Source organism: Mastacembelus armatus, chromosome 3 (assembly GCF_900324485.2).
Source record: "Mastacembelus armatus chromosome 3, fMasArm1.2, whole genome shotgun sequence".
Taxonomy (NCBI): domain Eukaryota; kingdom Metazoa; phylum Chordata; class Actinopteri; order Synbranchiformes; family Mastacembelidae; genus Mastacembelus; species Mastacembelus armatus.
Genome location: NC_046635.1, coordinates 8267343 through 8282529, shown reverse-complemented (window position 1 = coordinate 8282529; position 15187 = coordinate 8267343). Strand labels below are relative to the sequence as shown.

The 15187-nt window shown below is 39.9% G+C and overlaps 1 protein-coding gene across 8 annotated transcripts in view; it reads right to left on the bottom strand.

The window, feature by feature from the left end:
• The window catches only part of acsf3 (acyl-CoA synthetase family member 3), a 29722-nt gene extending 16398 nt beyond the window's left edge, over positions 1 to 13324 (bottom strand). For 5 of the 8 annotated variants that reach the window (XM_026320359.2, XM_026320360.1, XM_026320356.2 and 2 more), the window contains exons 1-6: positions 13248 to 13319; positions 10714 to 11513; positions 7783 to 7938; positions 4572 to 4726; positions 3643 to 3788; positions 80 to 177 (exon numbers count right to left, since the gene is read on the bottom strand). In XM_026320359.2, the coding sequence (XP_026176144.1) occupies positions 80 to 177; positions 3643 to 3788; positions 4572 to 4726; positions 7783 to 7938; positions 10714 to 11433 (1275 nt within the window). In that variant the 5' untranslated portion in view covers positions 11434 to 11513; positions 13248 to 13319. The other 3 variants (XM_026320358.1, XM_026320357.1, XM_026320364.1) reach the window with 3 other exon arrangements.
• Between the last annotated feature and the right edge of the window lie 1863 nt (positions 13325 to 15187).

Genomic DNA, 15187 nt, shown 5'->3' with positions numbered 1-15187 from the left:
CCTTCTTGACATAAGTCTGTTTTTGTTTACCCACTTTTTATAGATAGGATGACTTGTAACTTATTCACTTATTGATTACCCAAGTCTCTCTGTGATTGCCTTCCACAATTGTGGTGCTGGTTGTGTTATTCATGACAATCCGAACTTCCACACCAGGAAGCGGCGAACCTACAGCCCCTGCCGACAAATCAAGCAGAAACACATAAAAAAAACACGAGTATGAAATCAAGTCAAAAATACAAGGGAAAAATTGTCCATTGAAAGAAAGATGGAGTGTTTTTTCTCCCTTTTTCAGAAAACACTTATATGGGCAACTACCACAGTGGGAGTGTACTCTTCCAACATGGCATTAACCTATGTCTGCAGGGCATAACTGGCTCCCTAATGGTTTGTTGAACTTGTAAAACACTGAAAACCGAAAATCATTCTCAGTCACCCAAAGTCAGCTTAGGTAGTCAGCAAAGGGGATTTCTGGATCTGGGATTTCATCAAAATTATGTAAACATTCAAAACCAAAAACATTTTTTGGACGTTCATCTTGCTTTTATGCTTAAAAAACGATTGCAGTCCCAGAACACACTCCTGGGCATTATAATATATCAAGAGCATTGACAGAGCTTTCTCAAAATCACACTGAACTGCTGCATCTGTGGCAACAAGCCAACCCAAACCTGACTTCAATATCACCTTCCTCTGTCTCTGTTTTTGCAGCCATTTCATTCTGGTTCTCAAAAAAAGCAAAGTACTGACTGTACAGTAGAACTCACCACTTTATTCCTAACTACCGCTGAGTGCTTGACAAGGCTTTTTATTGAAGCACAGTTGCATAAAAATGTTATAACTGAGCTGACAAATTATGGAGCAGAATAAGAACTGAGGGAACAACTGTTCACAACTGTGAGCTGCTCTAATGTTTAAGTGAAACTATTAATTAATAAGGATGTGTAAAAATGTGTTACAAATCTTAGAATTCCCTCATGTGCTGAAATCACCTCCATCTTTGTGTGTGCATGTTACCTACATTAGTAATCATAGCAATGAGTGAGTGCACAGGGGATCATAGAGAAGGTTCCAGTGGTCTTTCCTGTGTCTGTGTCTGTGTGTGTGTCTCTGTGTGTGTGTGTGTGTGTGTGTGTGTGCGCGCGCGCGTGCGCGCGTGTGCGTGTGCGTGTGTGCGTGTGTACGTGTATGCCTGCCTTAAAGCTATTATCATAGATCACTGCTCTCCTGATAAAGAGCAGGTCAGGTCCAGATTAAAGAGTGATTCTCTCACTTCATATTGATCGAATCCACTCCAGTCCTGATTGGCAATGTCCATCACACACCCTCATTCACTTGCACTCAGCACAGAAGGGTAAGCCTGACCACAACTCACCACAAAAGTTAACTAGATTATTTCACAGTGGACAAGCAGGATAAGAAAAATCCTGTATGGTTATAAAAAAAAAAACAAACATCAGACACAAACAATTCTCAAGGTCTGAAACAAAACTGAACTGTCCTTAAGAACAAACCTGGTAAATAAGAGATTACAAAATCCAAACAAAAAGAGGTCAGCCTCTCAACCTCTTGTCCTCCTTTCCACTGACTGAGGTGAAGAGTAATCTTCCTTACTTGATTCAACAAAAAACTGCCGTCTACAAAAAGACAAAAACAGAAACCTCACCCTCAATAGCAACATCTCCAAAATCCATTTACGGTTCAACTCTCCCTTTCTATACCCTCCTCTGTCTTCATTTTTGTGTCTCTTGTGTCAGGAGTTTGAGACATTTTGAAGACTTGTACCATTTTGGTCTTGATAATTCAACAAGATTGAGTGCCATTTTGAAGAGTACAGGCAGGTTAAATTGCTACATGCTGGATAGAAAAAGGTCTGTGTGGAGTGGAGAAGGTTTGACAAAGGTCGAGATAAGATTCTTGTACATTTATTCCTTTAAGAAGTTGACGAAAGACTGCTTGATTGGGGGTTTTAAATTTAAAAGTTTTGGCTGGATGACTTCAGATGCAGTTAGACTTGGGGAAGGGGTGGCGTTGTCTCTGCCCTCTTTGTTATTAAAAGACAAAACAATAAAAACAAAACAGAAGCTGAAAAGCAAGAAAAAAAAAAATCAAAAAGATAATAGGGGCAGCAGAGGGAAATAATGAGATTTAACGCACATCTCAACAAGGGCAGTATGACCTAGAAAAAGATGCTGCTGTTCATCTGGAATGCTCCAAAACTGTAAGCTACACAACAAAATCAGCCGAGTTAGATGCCCTAAATACATAAGAAAATTATTAATAAAATTGTTGTCAATAAGGCATATTAAGAGCTGAGTTGCCTTGCTCCTTTGTTTGTAAGAGAAAGAGGGAGAGGGTGACTCCTCTCCACTCCTCTTCCGAGAGTGTTTCCTGCAGTCACTATTGATCCAATTTAACCTACTTAAAGACAAGACAGGAACACATTGACTCAAACAGGCACAAACACACACAGAGACATACATGCACACACACACACACACACGCGTGTCTTCCAAGTCTCTGTGATACAGTGGAAACATCAATAGAACCACAAACCTCTAAAATCCATTCTTAAAAATCACCTGAGAGGAATCAAATACAGTCTTCACAGTTTATATCAAACATTACCTAACAAACAAATAAAACAATACCCCAACAAAACAGTAGACAGACGATTACTCAAACCTTTCCTCTTGAAAGCTAATTAGCTATACCTGTAAGAGGCAGAGTTGGCTGGGGAAGAGGAAAGGAAAGGAAAAGGTGGAAAGGAGGAAGGAAGTGGGAAAGACGAGAAGACAGGAGAAGAAAGCAACCACCAGTCTGACCTTGTTTCCTTGTCTTGTTTTTCGTGCATGTGTGAAGGGGGCCTAGTTGGGATCATGGGGTTTTACCTGACAAAACTGCAAATGATCAAAACAAACATGTGATGCTGAAGCACTTGATCAAACTAGTGAGTGAAGTTAAAGTGAGTGTCAGAGATTTTTTGACAGAGATATGCAATAGAGAAATGTGTGGTCAGACCTACAGTTTAGTTTTGTACGTCAGAAATGCAGAACAATATGGGAAAACTGAATTATGAAGACTGTCATTACAGCGTTGGCATTTCATTCATTTCATTTGTAAACCTTGATTTGGCCCTGTTTGAATTCACACCAGATCTCACCAACAATTCAGCAAAGGAACACTTCATGGGATGTGCTATTATCACTTGCTCCACAATAAACTTTGTGTAAAAAAGAATGGAAAGCCAAACCTTGGTCCACTGCTCCATTACTTTTCATTTTAATTCCATCTCCAGATCACACAATAATGACAAAATCACTGGAGAGCACAACACCTAAACCTGATGGTGCTGATGGTGCTGCATTTTTATAGCCTTAGCATTTGCTGACGAAAGAGAGACACATATGTGGGCTGTTTTCAGGCTGTGGCATGGCTTAAAGTAACTGAGCATCAGATGTCAAACCCGTGTGTGTTGTTCTGGCTTCATTTCCTGCTGTTGATACTGCAGTTGGCATGAAACCATTTTCAACTGTCTTGGTTAGTGTTCTGACACCTGAGGTTGCAACTGCAGTTAGTCTGAGTTTGACCTTAGTTTACTTTTTTACTTAGTAAAGTAACCGTGCAGGTCTGTGTGTGTACCTGGGATGCGTGGACCCTTCAGAGGGTTGGAGAGCGCCATCCCAAACTCAGTCATGCCATAGCGTTCCAGCAGTGTGTGTCCTGTAATCTCCTCCCAGCGCTGCAGAGTTGGAAGAGGAAGAGCAGCCGAACCTGAAACCATCAACCTGGAGAGCAGAAGGCGGGATATGAAGGAAACACTCCAGGCTCCAAGTAACACATTTCTAAGTTATATTGGGCCATAAAAACTTTATGAAACATGTCAATTTAAGCTCTCCCAGATGCAAAATCAACAGGGGATGAGGAGAACAGTGGCCACAAAAGTTAATGAAAAAACTTAAGCATGTTGCATGTAATTAGGACACATTTTGCTCATGCACAATTCACATTATTTCTTGCATTGTTCAACATTCACATGTGGCGTGAGTGTTCTCTGGAAGTCAATGAGCAGAGGACATTTGTGCACATTGGCATCACACAGCCAACAATTTAGAAAACAGCAGAAACTACACAAACTGATGATACATAAAATCTATAGATATCAAAGGGCAATAAAACAACCTCTGAAACCAATATCCTATCCCTATACTGATATATATGCATACAGTACATATAAACAAGAAGCAAGGTGTTGAGCAAAAATAAGTATGTGGACCTGCTTCACTGCTCTTTTCTCTTCACTACCAAAAGATATTCAATCCAGTCTTTTGATGATGGTGTTGGTGAGCCAACCTCACTCAGTGATGCACAGTCTCATTCACACTAAGCAATACTTTGTTCCCTGTAAGGAAGCAACTTCAGTGCTTGCTTATTATATCAGTTTCCCACTTAATCAGTCACCAGTCTATATATATATATATATATATATATATATACACACACATATACATGTGTCTAAATATACATCTACCTGTAAGAAAGCTGTCAATCATTAATCACACAGCCTGTACCTGATCCTCTCTTTGCAGACCGCTTTGACAAAGTCCTTGACATGAGGCTGTGTGAAGTGTTGATCATAGTACTGGATCAGCTTAGAGTAGATAGTTGGCACGGCCATAAACACATTAACCAGGGGAGCCTTAGAGCTCAACAGCACCTCCCAAACCTGGGAAAAACAGACATACAGAAAGAGAGAGGAGAAAGAGAGATAAGCACAACATATCTAAAAGAGGAGGAATGAAGGGAGCGATAAAGACAGGCATAAAATAAAGTGTATCTAATGGATGGGAATGGAGGCAAACTAAATTAGTATATCCAGGTACACCCCATTAGTGTATGTGAAAGAAAAAGTGACTTTTTTTTTCTTTCATTTGATGTAAATGGCAGAGTAAAGCCCATACAGCTTCCTCATATTACACCTGTCAACACACACGCACGCACGCACGCACGCACGCGCACACACACACACAAACAAGAAAAGAAGTTAAGATTTGTAAAGGTCAGGGGAAAGGAAACAGCAGGATGCTGTAGGGCAGAGCTGGCATGTAGGCCAGTTTAAAGGCCTTCTCTATGGCTACTTTGGACCAATGAGGTTTTATGAATATTCCAGAAAGAGTCACATACTGCATTAAACATTTAAATGGACATAAACATACATCGTAGAGTGTGTGCACATATACACTTCAAGGACAAATCCATTTTACATACTCTGCCCCAACCACTCCACCTCATCGCGCACACATGCACAGTCTGGGTACATCACAGAATGGAGGATGGGACGACAGCATGAATTAAGTGAAGGTGAACAACATCTTTCCTAAGTCCCGTCTCCCCCCACTACCCGGGATACAAGTGCTCCTCCCCAGCTGTCTTCCCTCCCCTCCTCTCTCAGACTACTTATCCACACTTTTTCTTCTTTCATTCTACCTTAATTTCCCCAGTGCTTCGTTTTCATTCTATACTTTCATCTCTGACCCCACATCTTCCCTTCTCCCCTTCACTTCCTATCTCACATTCACTTACCTTCTCTCTCCATTTCATAATTTCCTGCTTGGCTGCCTCTGCAGTCCTTCTCTATCTTACGCTCTCTTTCTCACACACACACATACATATCTATACGCATACACACAGAAAACTGCATTCTCTACCATCATCCCTCTCACTTACAGTACCACCACATCCTTCTTAATATGCCAGCAATTTCTAAATTCCTTTCACTTCTCCTTTGAGCCATCTCATCCTAGACTCACCTTATCTATTATCTACTAACTACTCCATCTTTCACCTTTTTAGCCTCTAATAAACAAAGATAACTGAAATATACAGACAAATAGAGAAGAAAGCTGAAATGATTGGGGCTGATCAGATAACTATCCCATTTCTGACAATATTATTACAAGTTGGGTGTTCATAGCTCACCTGTACACAAACAGGGTGCAGAAAGAAGGATTACTAACTGAGTGTGCCCTGACCGTCCTGGGTGGTGTCTATCAAGTGCACTGGAGCGCTTCAACCAAGTCCAGTGTGAAGGGAAGAGGAAAGCAATTTATGTCCTTCAAAGAGCTGGCCTGCAGCTAGGGGACAGGATGTCATGAGAACCCAGAGCCACGGCCTGCATCATAATGTATCATAAATGAGGTATTATATAGAAACCTCATTTTCCATCACAGAATGACACAGTGCATATATATATATATATATATATTCCTGAACATTCACTAAATAACATTAAAAATAAAGCACAACAGCAGCTGATGGGAATGTCAGGTTTGCAGAAATTTAAATCAAAGTACTGAGCAATTTGAAATGTTGGCCTGATGATAGCTCTAGGTGATGAGAGTTATTCCTGACATAATGTCTGAGCACCAGTACTTTCAACAATTCCTATATTTCATGAGACATTTTATTCAAAACCACAAAGAGTTCATCTAGTGCTAGTGCTTGAAGCTAAGATAGTGTATTTAAAAAAAACATAAAAACTATGACATGCTGATGGTTTGTATAACAGATTGGTCTACAGTAGAGCACCAGTGTCATCCCTAGAATCAATTTGGTATTAAAAAAAAAAACTGCATTTCCACAGGTCTTGTACAATCTAAGCCAATATCACTAGTGGCTTATTGAACTGGTCAAACTGCTGTACGATATTTAATAAAACACCTCTACCTGTTAGAGCACAATAAATTAATGTGGTTTTTTTCTCTTGATAAATATCTCAACATCTCTGCTATTACATGAGTTTAATTCATGTTAAATGTCTTAATGAGTAATTTCTTGGAAGTTTATTTGAGCAGTCAGCGGGTGCTCAAATAAACAAAATCTGGTCAGTGGTGTACAAAGTCCATCAAGACTATCTGCCCCTGTCAAAATGAAATAATTGTATGTGCGATTTACTGGATCACTTTCCTGCACTGAAAATTTCTGTCACTATCTCCGGGAGAAATCAGCAAAAATCAATGCCAGCCTCTGCTGCCTGGGCTTCTCTTCAGAGATCTTATGGGATAGAAGAGGCAGATTATCAATCACTTCATCAATGTACTGTAACTTGAAGAGGAGGGGAATAAAGGCTTTTTTTCTGACGGTGAGAAAAGGGGTTTTGTGCTTTGGTGTGCAAGGTCAGGATGACAGCTGAATACTGATAACCATGTGAGTGTAGCAATACCCATGTTGACAGATGTCCTTTAAAGATCTATTCTTTATTGTAGAGGTCCTGACATACAAACAAAAACACACACACATTTGAAAATGTGTAACTGCGCTCCTATACAAACACTTAGCACCCCATCTTCCCCTCCTTCCTCAGGGCCAAACAAGCACTATCATCCTTCAATGTCAGTTCATCGATTGATCTGCTGCTTAAGCCCCGGCCGTGAGTCGGCATTGGTCAGACACAAAGCCACACAGGGCAATTCATCACTGAGCCCCAAACACTTAGTTTGACAGTCAGAGAGAGAAGTGGAGAAAGAGGAGGAGGAGAGACTGATAGAATGAAAAAGGGAGAGGAGATGAAGTGAGGAGAAGAGAAGGATGGAAGAAAAGTGGAAGGGGTAAAGGAAACACAAGAAGGGTTAATGTTCTAAATATAAAATACCTCTTAGTCTCAGTGTTGGCGATAGCTTGGCTCTTACGGTAGCCCGCTGAGGCTTATGGCTGCCTATTTTGTTAAGAGGTGGTAATGAAAGGTTTTCTGAGATTTAACAAAAAAGACAGTGGATTCTAGACCTTCTCAGGCTGGAATTCAGGCAGCATGACACAGGTGGAGCCCACCGAGAGAGGGCACAACAGCTTGTTAACGATGCCATGGACGTGGTGGAGCGGCAAGGTGTGGAGGATGACGTCATCTTTGGACCAAGCCCATTCTGAAACCAGACACTGGGTCTAGGGAAGAGGAAGGAGAGCAAAGAAAGGAGGGGTTCAGCGTGTCATATTTTTTAAAAAATAAATCGCCTCAAGCAGCTTCCACTGGTGCAGACATTTGCTACAATAATCTCCTTCATGGTGTCATTTGTCACTTTCAGATTGCACAATTGATTTTGTGCGACTTCTTTGAATTCTTCACCATTGTAAAAAGTGAAAGTAAAAGAGAAGAGAGCATTTTTAAAAAAAGCTTTTATGTAGTATCTGTTGGGTCTTTCTGTAGTACTGTTTGTAAAATGAACTTGAACCTTGACTTTTCTGGGTGAATATAAGAAAAATATGTCCTGAGATTATTTGATTTTTGTGTCATTGTTAATGCAGTTTACGTGTGAACCTTTCGAGCATAATTCATACTGGTCAGCTTCTTTTATGCAAGGAAAGTAAAATCAGCTGAAATTATATTTTGTAGCTCGGAATCTCAAATTCCATCCAATGAATAACTCCACAAACTTTCTGCAAAGTTTTGTTTAGGTGCCATTTAGAGCTGATCATTTTAGTGGCCTTACAACAGCAATAGACATCATGCTTGCACTTATGATATTGGTTAGCAGCAAACTGGGGGACTGTCTCTGTATAGGTTTTACATGTTTATCTCTGAATGTGACATTATAAGGCAACATGTGGAGAAAAAAAAATGTTGCTTCTGTAAATAAAAGGTGGTTTTCACCTTGGTGCTGCATTAAAACTTATTCTAGTGCACAGGTGTTCTGGAAATAGAAATAGCTGGTGCACCTGCAGAAACACGCATGCATGCAGAGATCAGACTTCATGTTAATGTTTGCCTTAAGAGTCAGTATTTGAATTCTCATGTAGGTCAGTGTGGAGTGGTCTTTTGTTACAGACATTATTGCAATTTCTGATCCCACAGATGGCTTTGAGTAGTTGTGTTAGATTGTTCATGATGTTGGCATCTTTAACAATCATGCACAAAGCACAGCACAGCCACACTGCACCTCGGTAATCAGGTTAGAGGATATTCACGTAGGCTTTTAATTTTTCTGTTCACTAGGGAAAAGGCCCACATTACTGTCTGCATAAGCAGGCAATTCAATACATGCACAACACACGATGCAATGAACATTCAGTGCATATAGTACACACATTGCCAAAAATGGGGAAAGCGTAAGATTGGGATGAGATGGTCATCTGAAATGCAAGCTTAAACTCAAAAGTGATTTGGCAAGCTTAAATTCCTTAGTTTGTCCTAAGAATTCACTGACGTTAAACCTGACAGCAGAGCTTTCTAAAAACTGACAACCTCATGTTGTTGCCATCCAGGAAAAAAAAAAAGACAGACTCACTTAATCATTCACTCGATTCCGTGGGCCAACCGGAGACAAATGAAGCTCTGTCGTCTTCCAGAATGATTTAATTTTCCACACTATTGAACATCTAGGTCAATTTTTCTTACAAATATACAGGAAAATCTTCAGGAGAGCCTTAATGTCATAAAATGAGTGCTTATTTTGAAAACCCAACTGGAACAAAAGAGAAATGATAATGAGGAAATCAGATATGAAAGTTGTGGGTGTCTAAAAGACTTCTGGCTGCATGAAAACATAATGTACTCAAAAACATTACTATATTGTTTTGTGAGAATGCAGTACAACATGACATAGGGTCATTTAACTTGTCAATATATAATAAGTTAGAGTAAAAAACATGGACTTGGTTATTTAAAAAAAATCCTCACAAAAACACTGGAAGCTATTTAAACACTATACTAGCAGTTTGTTTTTATAGTACTGTGTTTATCAAGAGGGAAATTGTGCAAAATCACAGACAACAGACCAACACACACTACTGCCTGTATGTGTCTGTTCTTTATTACTGTGGTCCTTTACCACACATATCAAACAAGCTGCAATACTATCTAAATGAATGATTTACTCTTCTCTATTCATGCCCAAATGTTCAAAAAACACTCAAATCAAAAGACAAACAGCATAGAGTCACAAACACTAATATATAGAATTAGTTCCAGTCCGACAATGTCTTTGAACCCAATGCTGATATGATATTAGAATTTAAAATATCTGAGCGCAACCAGTATTTATCTCTTTACATAAACATACACCATAGTCTTGCCATGGATCTCTTAGTTTCAGTTTCTCTGTAAAACATACATATTTTGACAGGGACATTTCACATTTGAGAAATCAATATAATACAATCAATATACACTCATATATCTGCTATAAGCAGTATATATCATTCTGGCCGGTTTATTAGTCTGGCTGTAACATTAATACCCTAACTCACTGTATAAAGTATGTTATATTTGTGATAATAAACATAAAAAGGACAAACTTTCCTAAGGTTGCTTTGTGTAAATTTAATATTAACCTGAAACATCACAAATCTTGAGAGAAATATTAAATAAATTTGTTAAATTATATAAAACAGAATTAAATAAAGGGTATGGTGGAAAAGTCATTTTTTGTTTTGCTTACAGTGAAGTAGTGTTTTGTTTAGCTGTCTTAAAAGTTTAGGACAACCTAATAGTTTTAAAGGCCTTATAGCTGCTCCACAGACAACCCGCACTGCTTGTTATTTAAATTATTCACAGTCTTTTAGTCCATTAGCATGCACTGTACCATCCTCTGCTAAATCAAAGTTGCGAACTAACATTTGCTGCTGTGAATAAAAATCTACCATCATCAAACTAAAAGCAAAAAGCAAGTGAAATATAATTTGCTTTGGCACCAATGTAATGATTTAAAAGACAACATTTACCATGGCTTGGATGTTGCTGTGTGTATGCAGTACACCTTTGGGTCTCCCTGTGGTACCACTAGTGTAGACGATCATAGCTGGTCGATCAGCCCAGTCTGTTATGGCTGCCTCGTTCACTTGGGTGTCTGCGTCAGCTAAAGTGCCCAGGTTAGAGGTAGTGGGTAGTTGCAGGCACGGCAGCCCCAACCTCTTAGCCAGCGGCTCGAGTGTTTCAGCATAGGGATGCCCTGCCACCAGGAGCGAACTCTGTGAGTCAGAGATTATGTACTCTAGTTCCGACAGAGGGTGTTTTCGATACAGTGGCACTGCCGTCCCGCCACTCATCCAAGCTGCCCACTGTGCCACTGTATAGGAAGCATCATTCGCACACAGGAAGGAGATTCGTTTCCCTTCCACACCTCCACTGTCAGAGTTGAGTGCTGTACTGATTCTAACTGCAAGACCTAAGCTGCTGCAATATAGCTGCTTGTAGCTATGACTGCCAAAGCTGTCTATGATAGCAACCTTATCTCCAAATGCTGGAGCTTTGGCAAACACTGGCATCTGGTTTGTCCTTGATGAACGGGCTGCAGTCCATCCATGAGCCCTTCTTTGAACCACAGTTCCCAGTAGCCATTGCTCTGGCTCTGATGGGCAGTAGGTTCTGTAAAGAATGGTTTTCCAACTCGGCAAAGTCCACCTCATTGAGTGGTAAGGAGCAGAAACAAATTTTGACAGCATGTTTGAGACTGAGCTGTTCCTGACCCTCCTGACTTTGAACCTCAAGACGACATCTGCTCATATCGAATGATGCCTGTAAGCTGACAAGAAAAAAAAAAATAACAATGTGAGCTTAGCTTCATCAAACGGCACACAAAGACTCATCTCCTCAAAATGCAGATATGCATATCAGGTGTGACTGTAGAGTCCGGGGGGCTCAGCCCCTAAGGACAATGTGGCATTTATACAGGGCTTTTCTTTCTGTTGACTAAATCCTGCTCTGTCTCCTTGTCTCCATCGCTGTCCTCCTCTCTCCTTCACTGTGCTCTCAACCAAATAGCAAACTTAACATCCAATCATAAAATCTACAATCTTGTAAAGGGCATAAATTGGTGATTCTAATTGAATACATGGTTGTTGTGTGCAATGCAGTCAGGTAGTGTCATTTTGACCTCACTTTCTCACCTGAACCTGGTTGTATATCCATCTACAGAAGAACAGATTTCCATTTCTGTAACTGCATAGCCAATGTGTCTAATTCCATCATAAAAACTGATGCAACTTTGCAATTGCTTGTTAATTTGCCATGTGAAGCAGTTCCGCTTATGTCTGTTGTAAACATACAACTGAGTTTTCTTTCATTTGTTACTGAAGAAGAATAACTCCAGTGCATTATAATACTACACTTTATTGCTATTTCTTAGCACTTACACTGAAATACTAAAGGGCATGAGTTACATGGCAAGTGTGCAGCTAAGTCAGCTAATGTTTTTTGACCATGTTTACACCATGGAGCTGTGACACACACTTTCTAAGTCACAGTAACAATGACCCAATGTTTACAGTCAGAACAGGGAGCAACTGTATTTGTTTTTCAACTTGTGGATTTAATCTCCACCATGAAATCCACTGCTACCTTCTTCTTCTCCTACATTGCTTGTGTGTTGTTGAACAATGTGTTTGTGAAATCTGACATTAGTTAACAATTATCTTCATTTTTAGGGGTGCTTAGATGAAATTTAAGTGAGCTTGAGCAGCCCTAAAAAGGATCTAAACTCACCTGTGATGCATATAATTATGCTCTTGACCTACTTCAATTTGACAAACAGGCATCAAGCATTACATGCACTATTTCAAACAAAGTCACTGCCTGAAGCTTACATCTATTCTTTTTCTATACTTTTGAAACACAGTAAGCAGAAAAAGTGGCAGATTGAACATGAAATTGGTTGATTGACATTGAGGACTGTCCAGTGATTCAGTATTGCACGTTTAAAGCTGGGTGATTTAGGAGAAATAAATGAGACATCCTGACTCCTAGTCTCACGTATGGGCTCAGCACACGCTATAACAGCAGTTTGTAATGCAGCCTTTCTGCTAAAAACTCAATCCAAAGCTAAAATGCCATTTTCCACAGTAATTTGTCAGACTCTGGACAGTTCCCTGCAGAGTAACAGCAGACATTGTGCACCTTTCACACAGACAGAGCAGTGCCCTGCAAATGCAACTGATGTGCAATTTCTGGAGTATCAGCAATTTCCAGTTGTTGAACTGCTGGCCATGAAAAACAAAAACAAGTTTGCTACCAACCTGATAACAAAGTCAGTTTATTTAAAAAACAAACTGCAGTTTCGTGATTTCCAACACTTCTTTTCATTGTCTAAACTACCTTAAAGCCGCGTTTTATTGACCGACACGGGCGTCGCTCATTTTAAAACAAAGAGTAAATGCACCTCGATACTGACCGACCAGAACACCGACAATAAGAGTCCCTTTTCTAAGGAGAATAATATATGAGCTACACTACACACATGCCTCTGTCAATTCACACTCACCTTAGCTGAAAGACGAGCCGGGACACTTTCTAGTGAAGGACGGCGCACGATATTAATCTTCCGGCATGAAACATGTAGCCTACAAGTTCCTTCCTCGTCAGCACAAACAACATTTCCGGCTGTTATGGAGCTACTGAGACTGTAATAAATACTGTTAGTGTAATAACATATTTCTAATGTAAAATGTGTTTCATCTTTATTTAAACAGGCTCATATGGTCAGGGAGATCATGAGCTGTTCTTAAAGACAGGAATGAAGTACTGTAAGTACAAGTGTATATAGTTTCACAATAAACAGAAAATTCACACACAAGTAGTTTCACATTTAAAAAATGTGGTTATATGTTACATAGGCTGTACTTAAATATTTAAAATTAAGTGAAAGTATTTTGCACCATAATACCGGACATCAGTTTTTTCTGTCTTTTTTATGTCACTTTGAGCATGTAGTATAACAAGTGCTGAAATATTCTTTGACCTGAATTTGAAAGCACTGTGGTACTGTGTTTATATGTGACAGGATATTAGGGCTTTATAGATAGGCTCCAATATACAATATACAATATTATTCCCTCCTACTGGTTAAAGAGAGCATTAAAAGGTTTTAAGGTGTAGTAGGACAGGTGCATATAGGCTACACCAAATCACCATAATCAAGAGCAAAAGAGTAGTATGATTTATTTTTATACAGAAATTCAATGTTGACCTTCACTTTGCTTGTCAGACTCTAAATTGCCCGTAGGTGTGAATGTGAGTGGTTGTCTGTCTCTGTGGCAGTTCTGTGACAGACTGCTGATCCGCCCAACCCTCTCTCCCTCTATGGATTGGCTCCAGTGCTCCCATGATCCTCTGCAGGATACACAGTAGATAATGAAAAAGGGGATGGAGTTTGCTTGTCAGGTGTTTCATATTAGTTTTGAAAGTGAGCGCAACCATGATCTCATCTCTGCATTAAATTATTAAAATGTATCGCTTTCATGGTGAATTAATTGTTTATTTTAGATCAATTTTGATATATCTACCCTTATTTTACATGTTACACATGATCTGATGTGTCTTGAATTTCCCTTCAGAGACTAATAAAGTTCATCTGATTGATCTTGATTATGGAGCTACTGTCATGTATTGTGTTGCCATGCTGCAGTTTTTAACTGAGATTGGTGTTTGCTGTCAAGACCTCCCCCCATTTTTTAAGACCTGCTCACCAATGGTGAGCCGCTGTCCCAAGAGAAGGACAGGGAAGGAGAGTGCAGCTTATATACAGCTACCCTACACAGAGCTGTATTTGGCTTTAGATCACATGTCAGTCCTACCACTCAGTGTGCCAACTAGCTTGGCTGGCTTCATCATCACACTGCAAGTGGGCACATTCAGCCGCCAGCTGGCAGTCGAGGGCCTCAGATAAGAGAATGGTAAAGACATGGCACACGTTCAAAAAGTTTTCACTTCCCTCCCCAAACCCCCTACACTGCAAACGAGGATGGCATGTTCCTAACGAAATTGGAGCCTTTGTTTCAGAGAACTCCCCTCTACACCCAGGAATAGTATCGTCAAAGACCACTCGGTCCCATTCGTGGGGAAAACGTTATTCAAGGGGATGTTATGCTACCCCAGGAGCTATGTAAATTCTAGAGAATTCTTTAATTGTAGGACATACGCACAGTCTTGAGTCTTTTTTGATGCAGATGGCACTACCGTATTTTCTAAGGATTCACCAAAAAAAATGACCAAATGTTGTCTCTGGTGAAACGAAACAAGGTAAAGACGACCCATGTTTTTGGATTTGTATCCTGGAAGTTGGCCATATTTTTGACATGCATGATATGGGGACTGGAATCTGAGCTATTGAGACAGTTATTTACAGCTGGAGACATGCAGGGATGGATGAAGAGTGGAAGATAAAGGTAATCCTGTATATGTCTGTTCGTCTTTTCGGCAGGT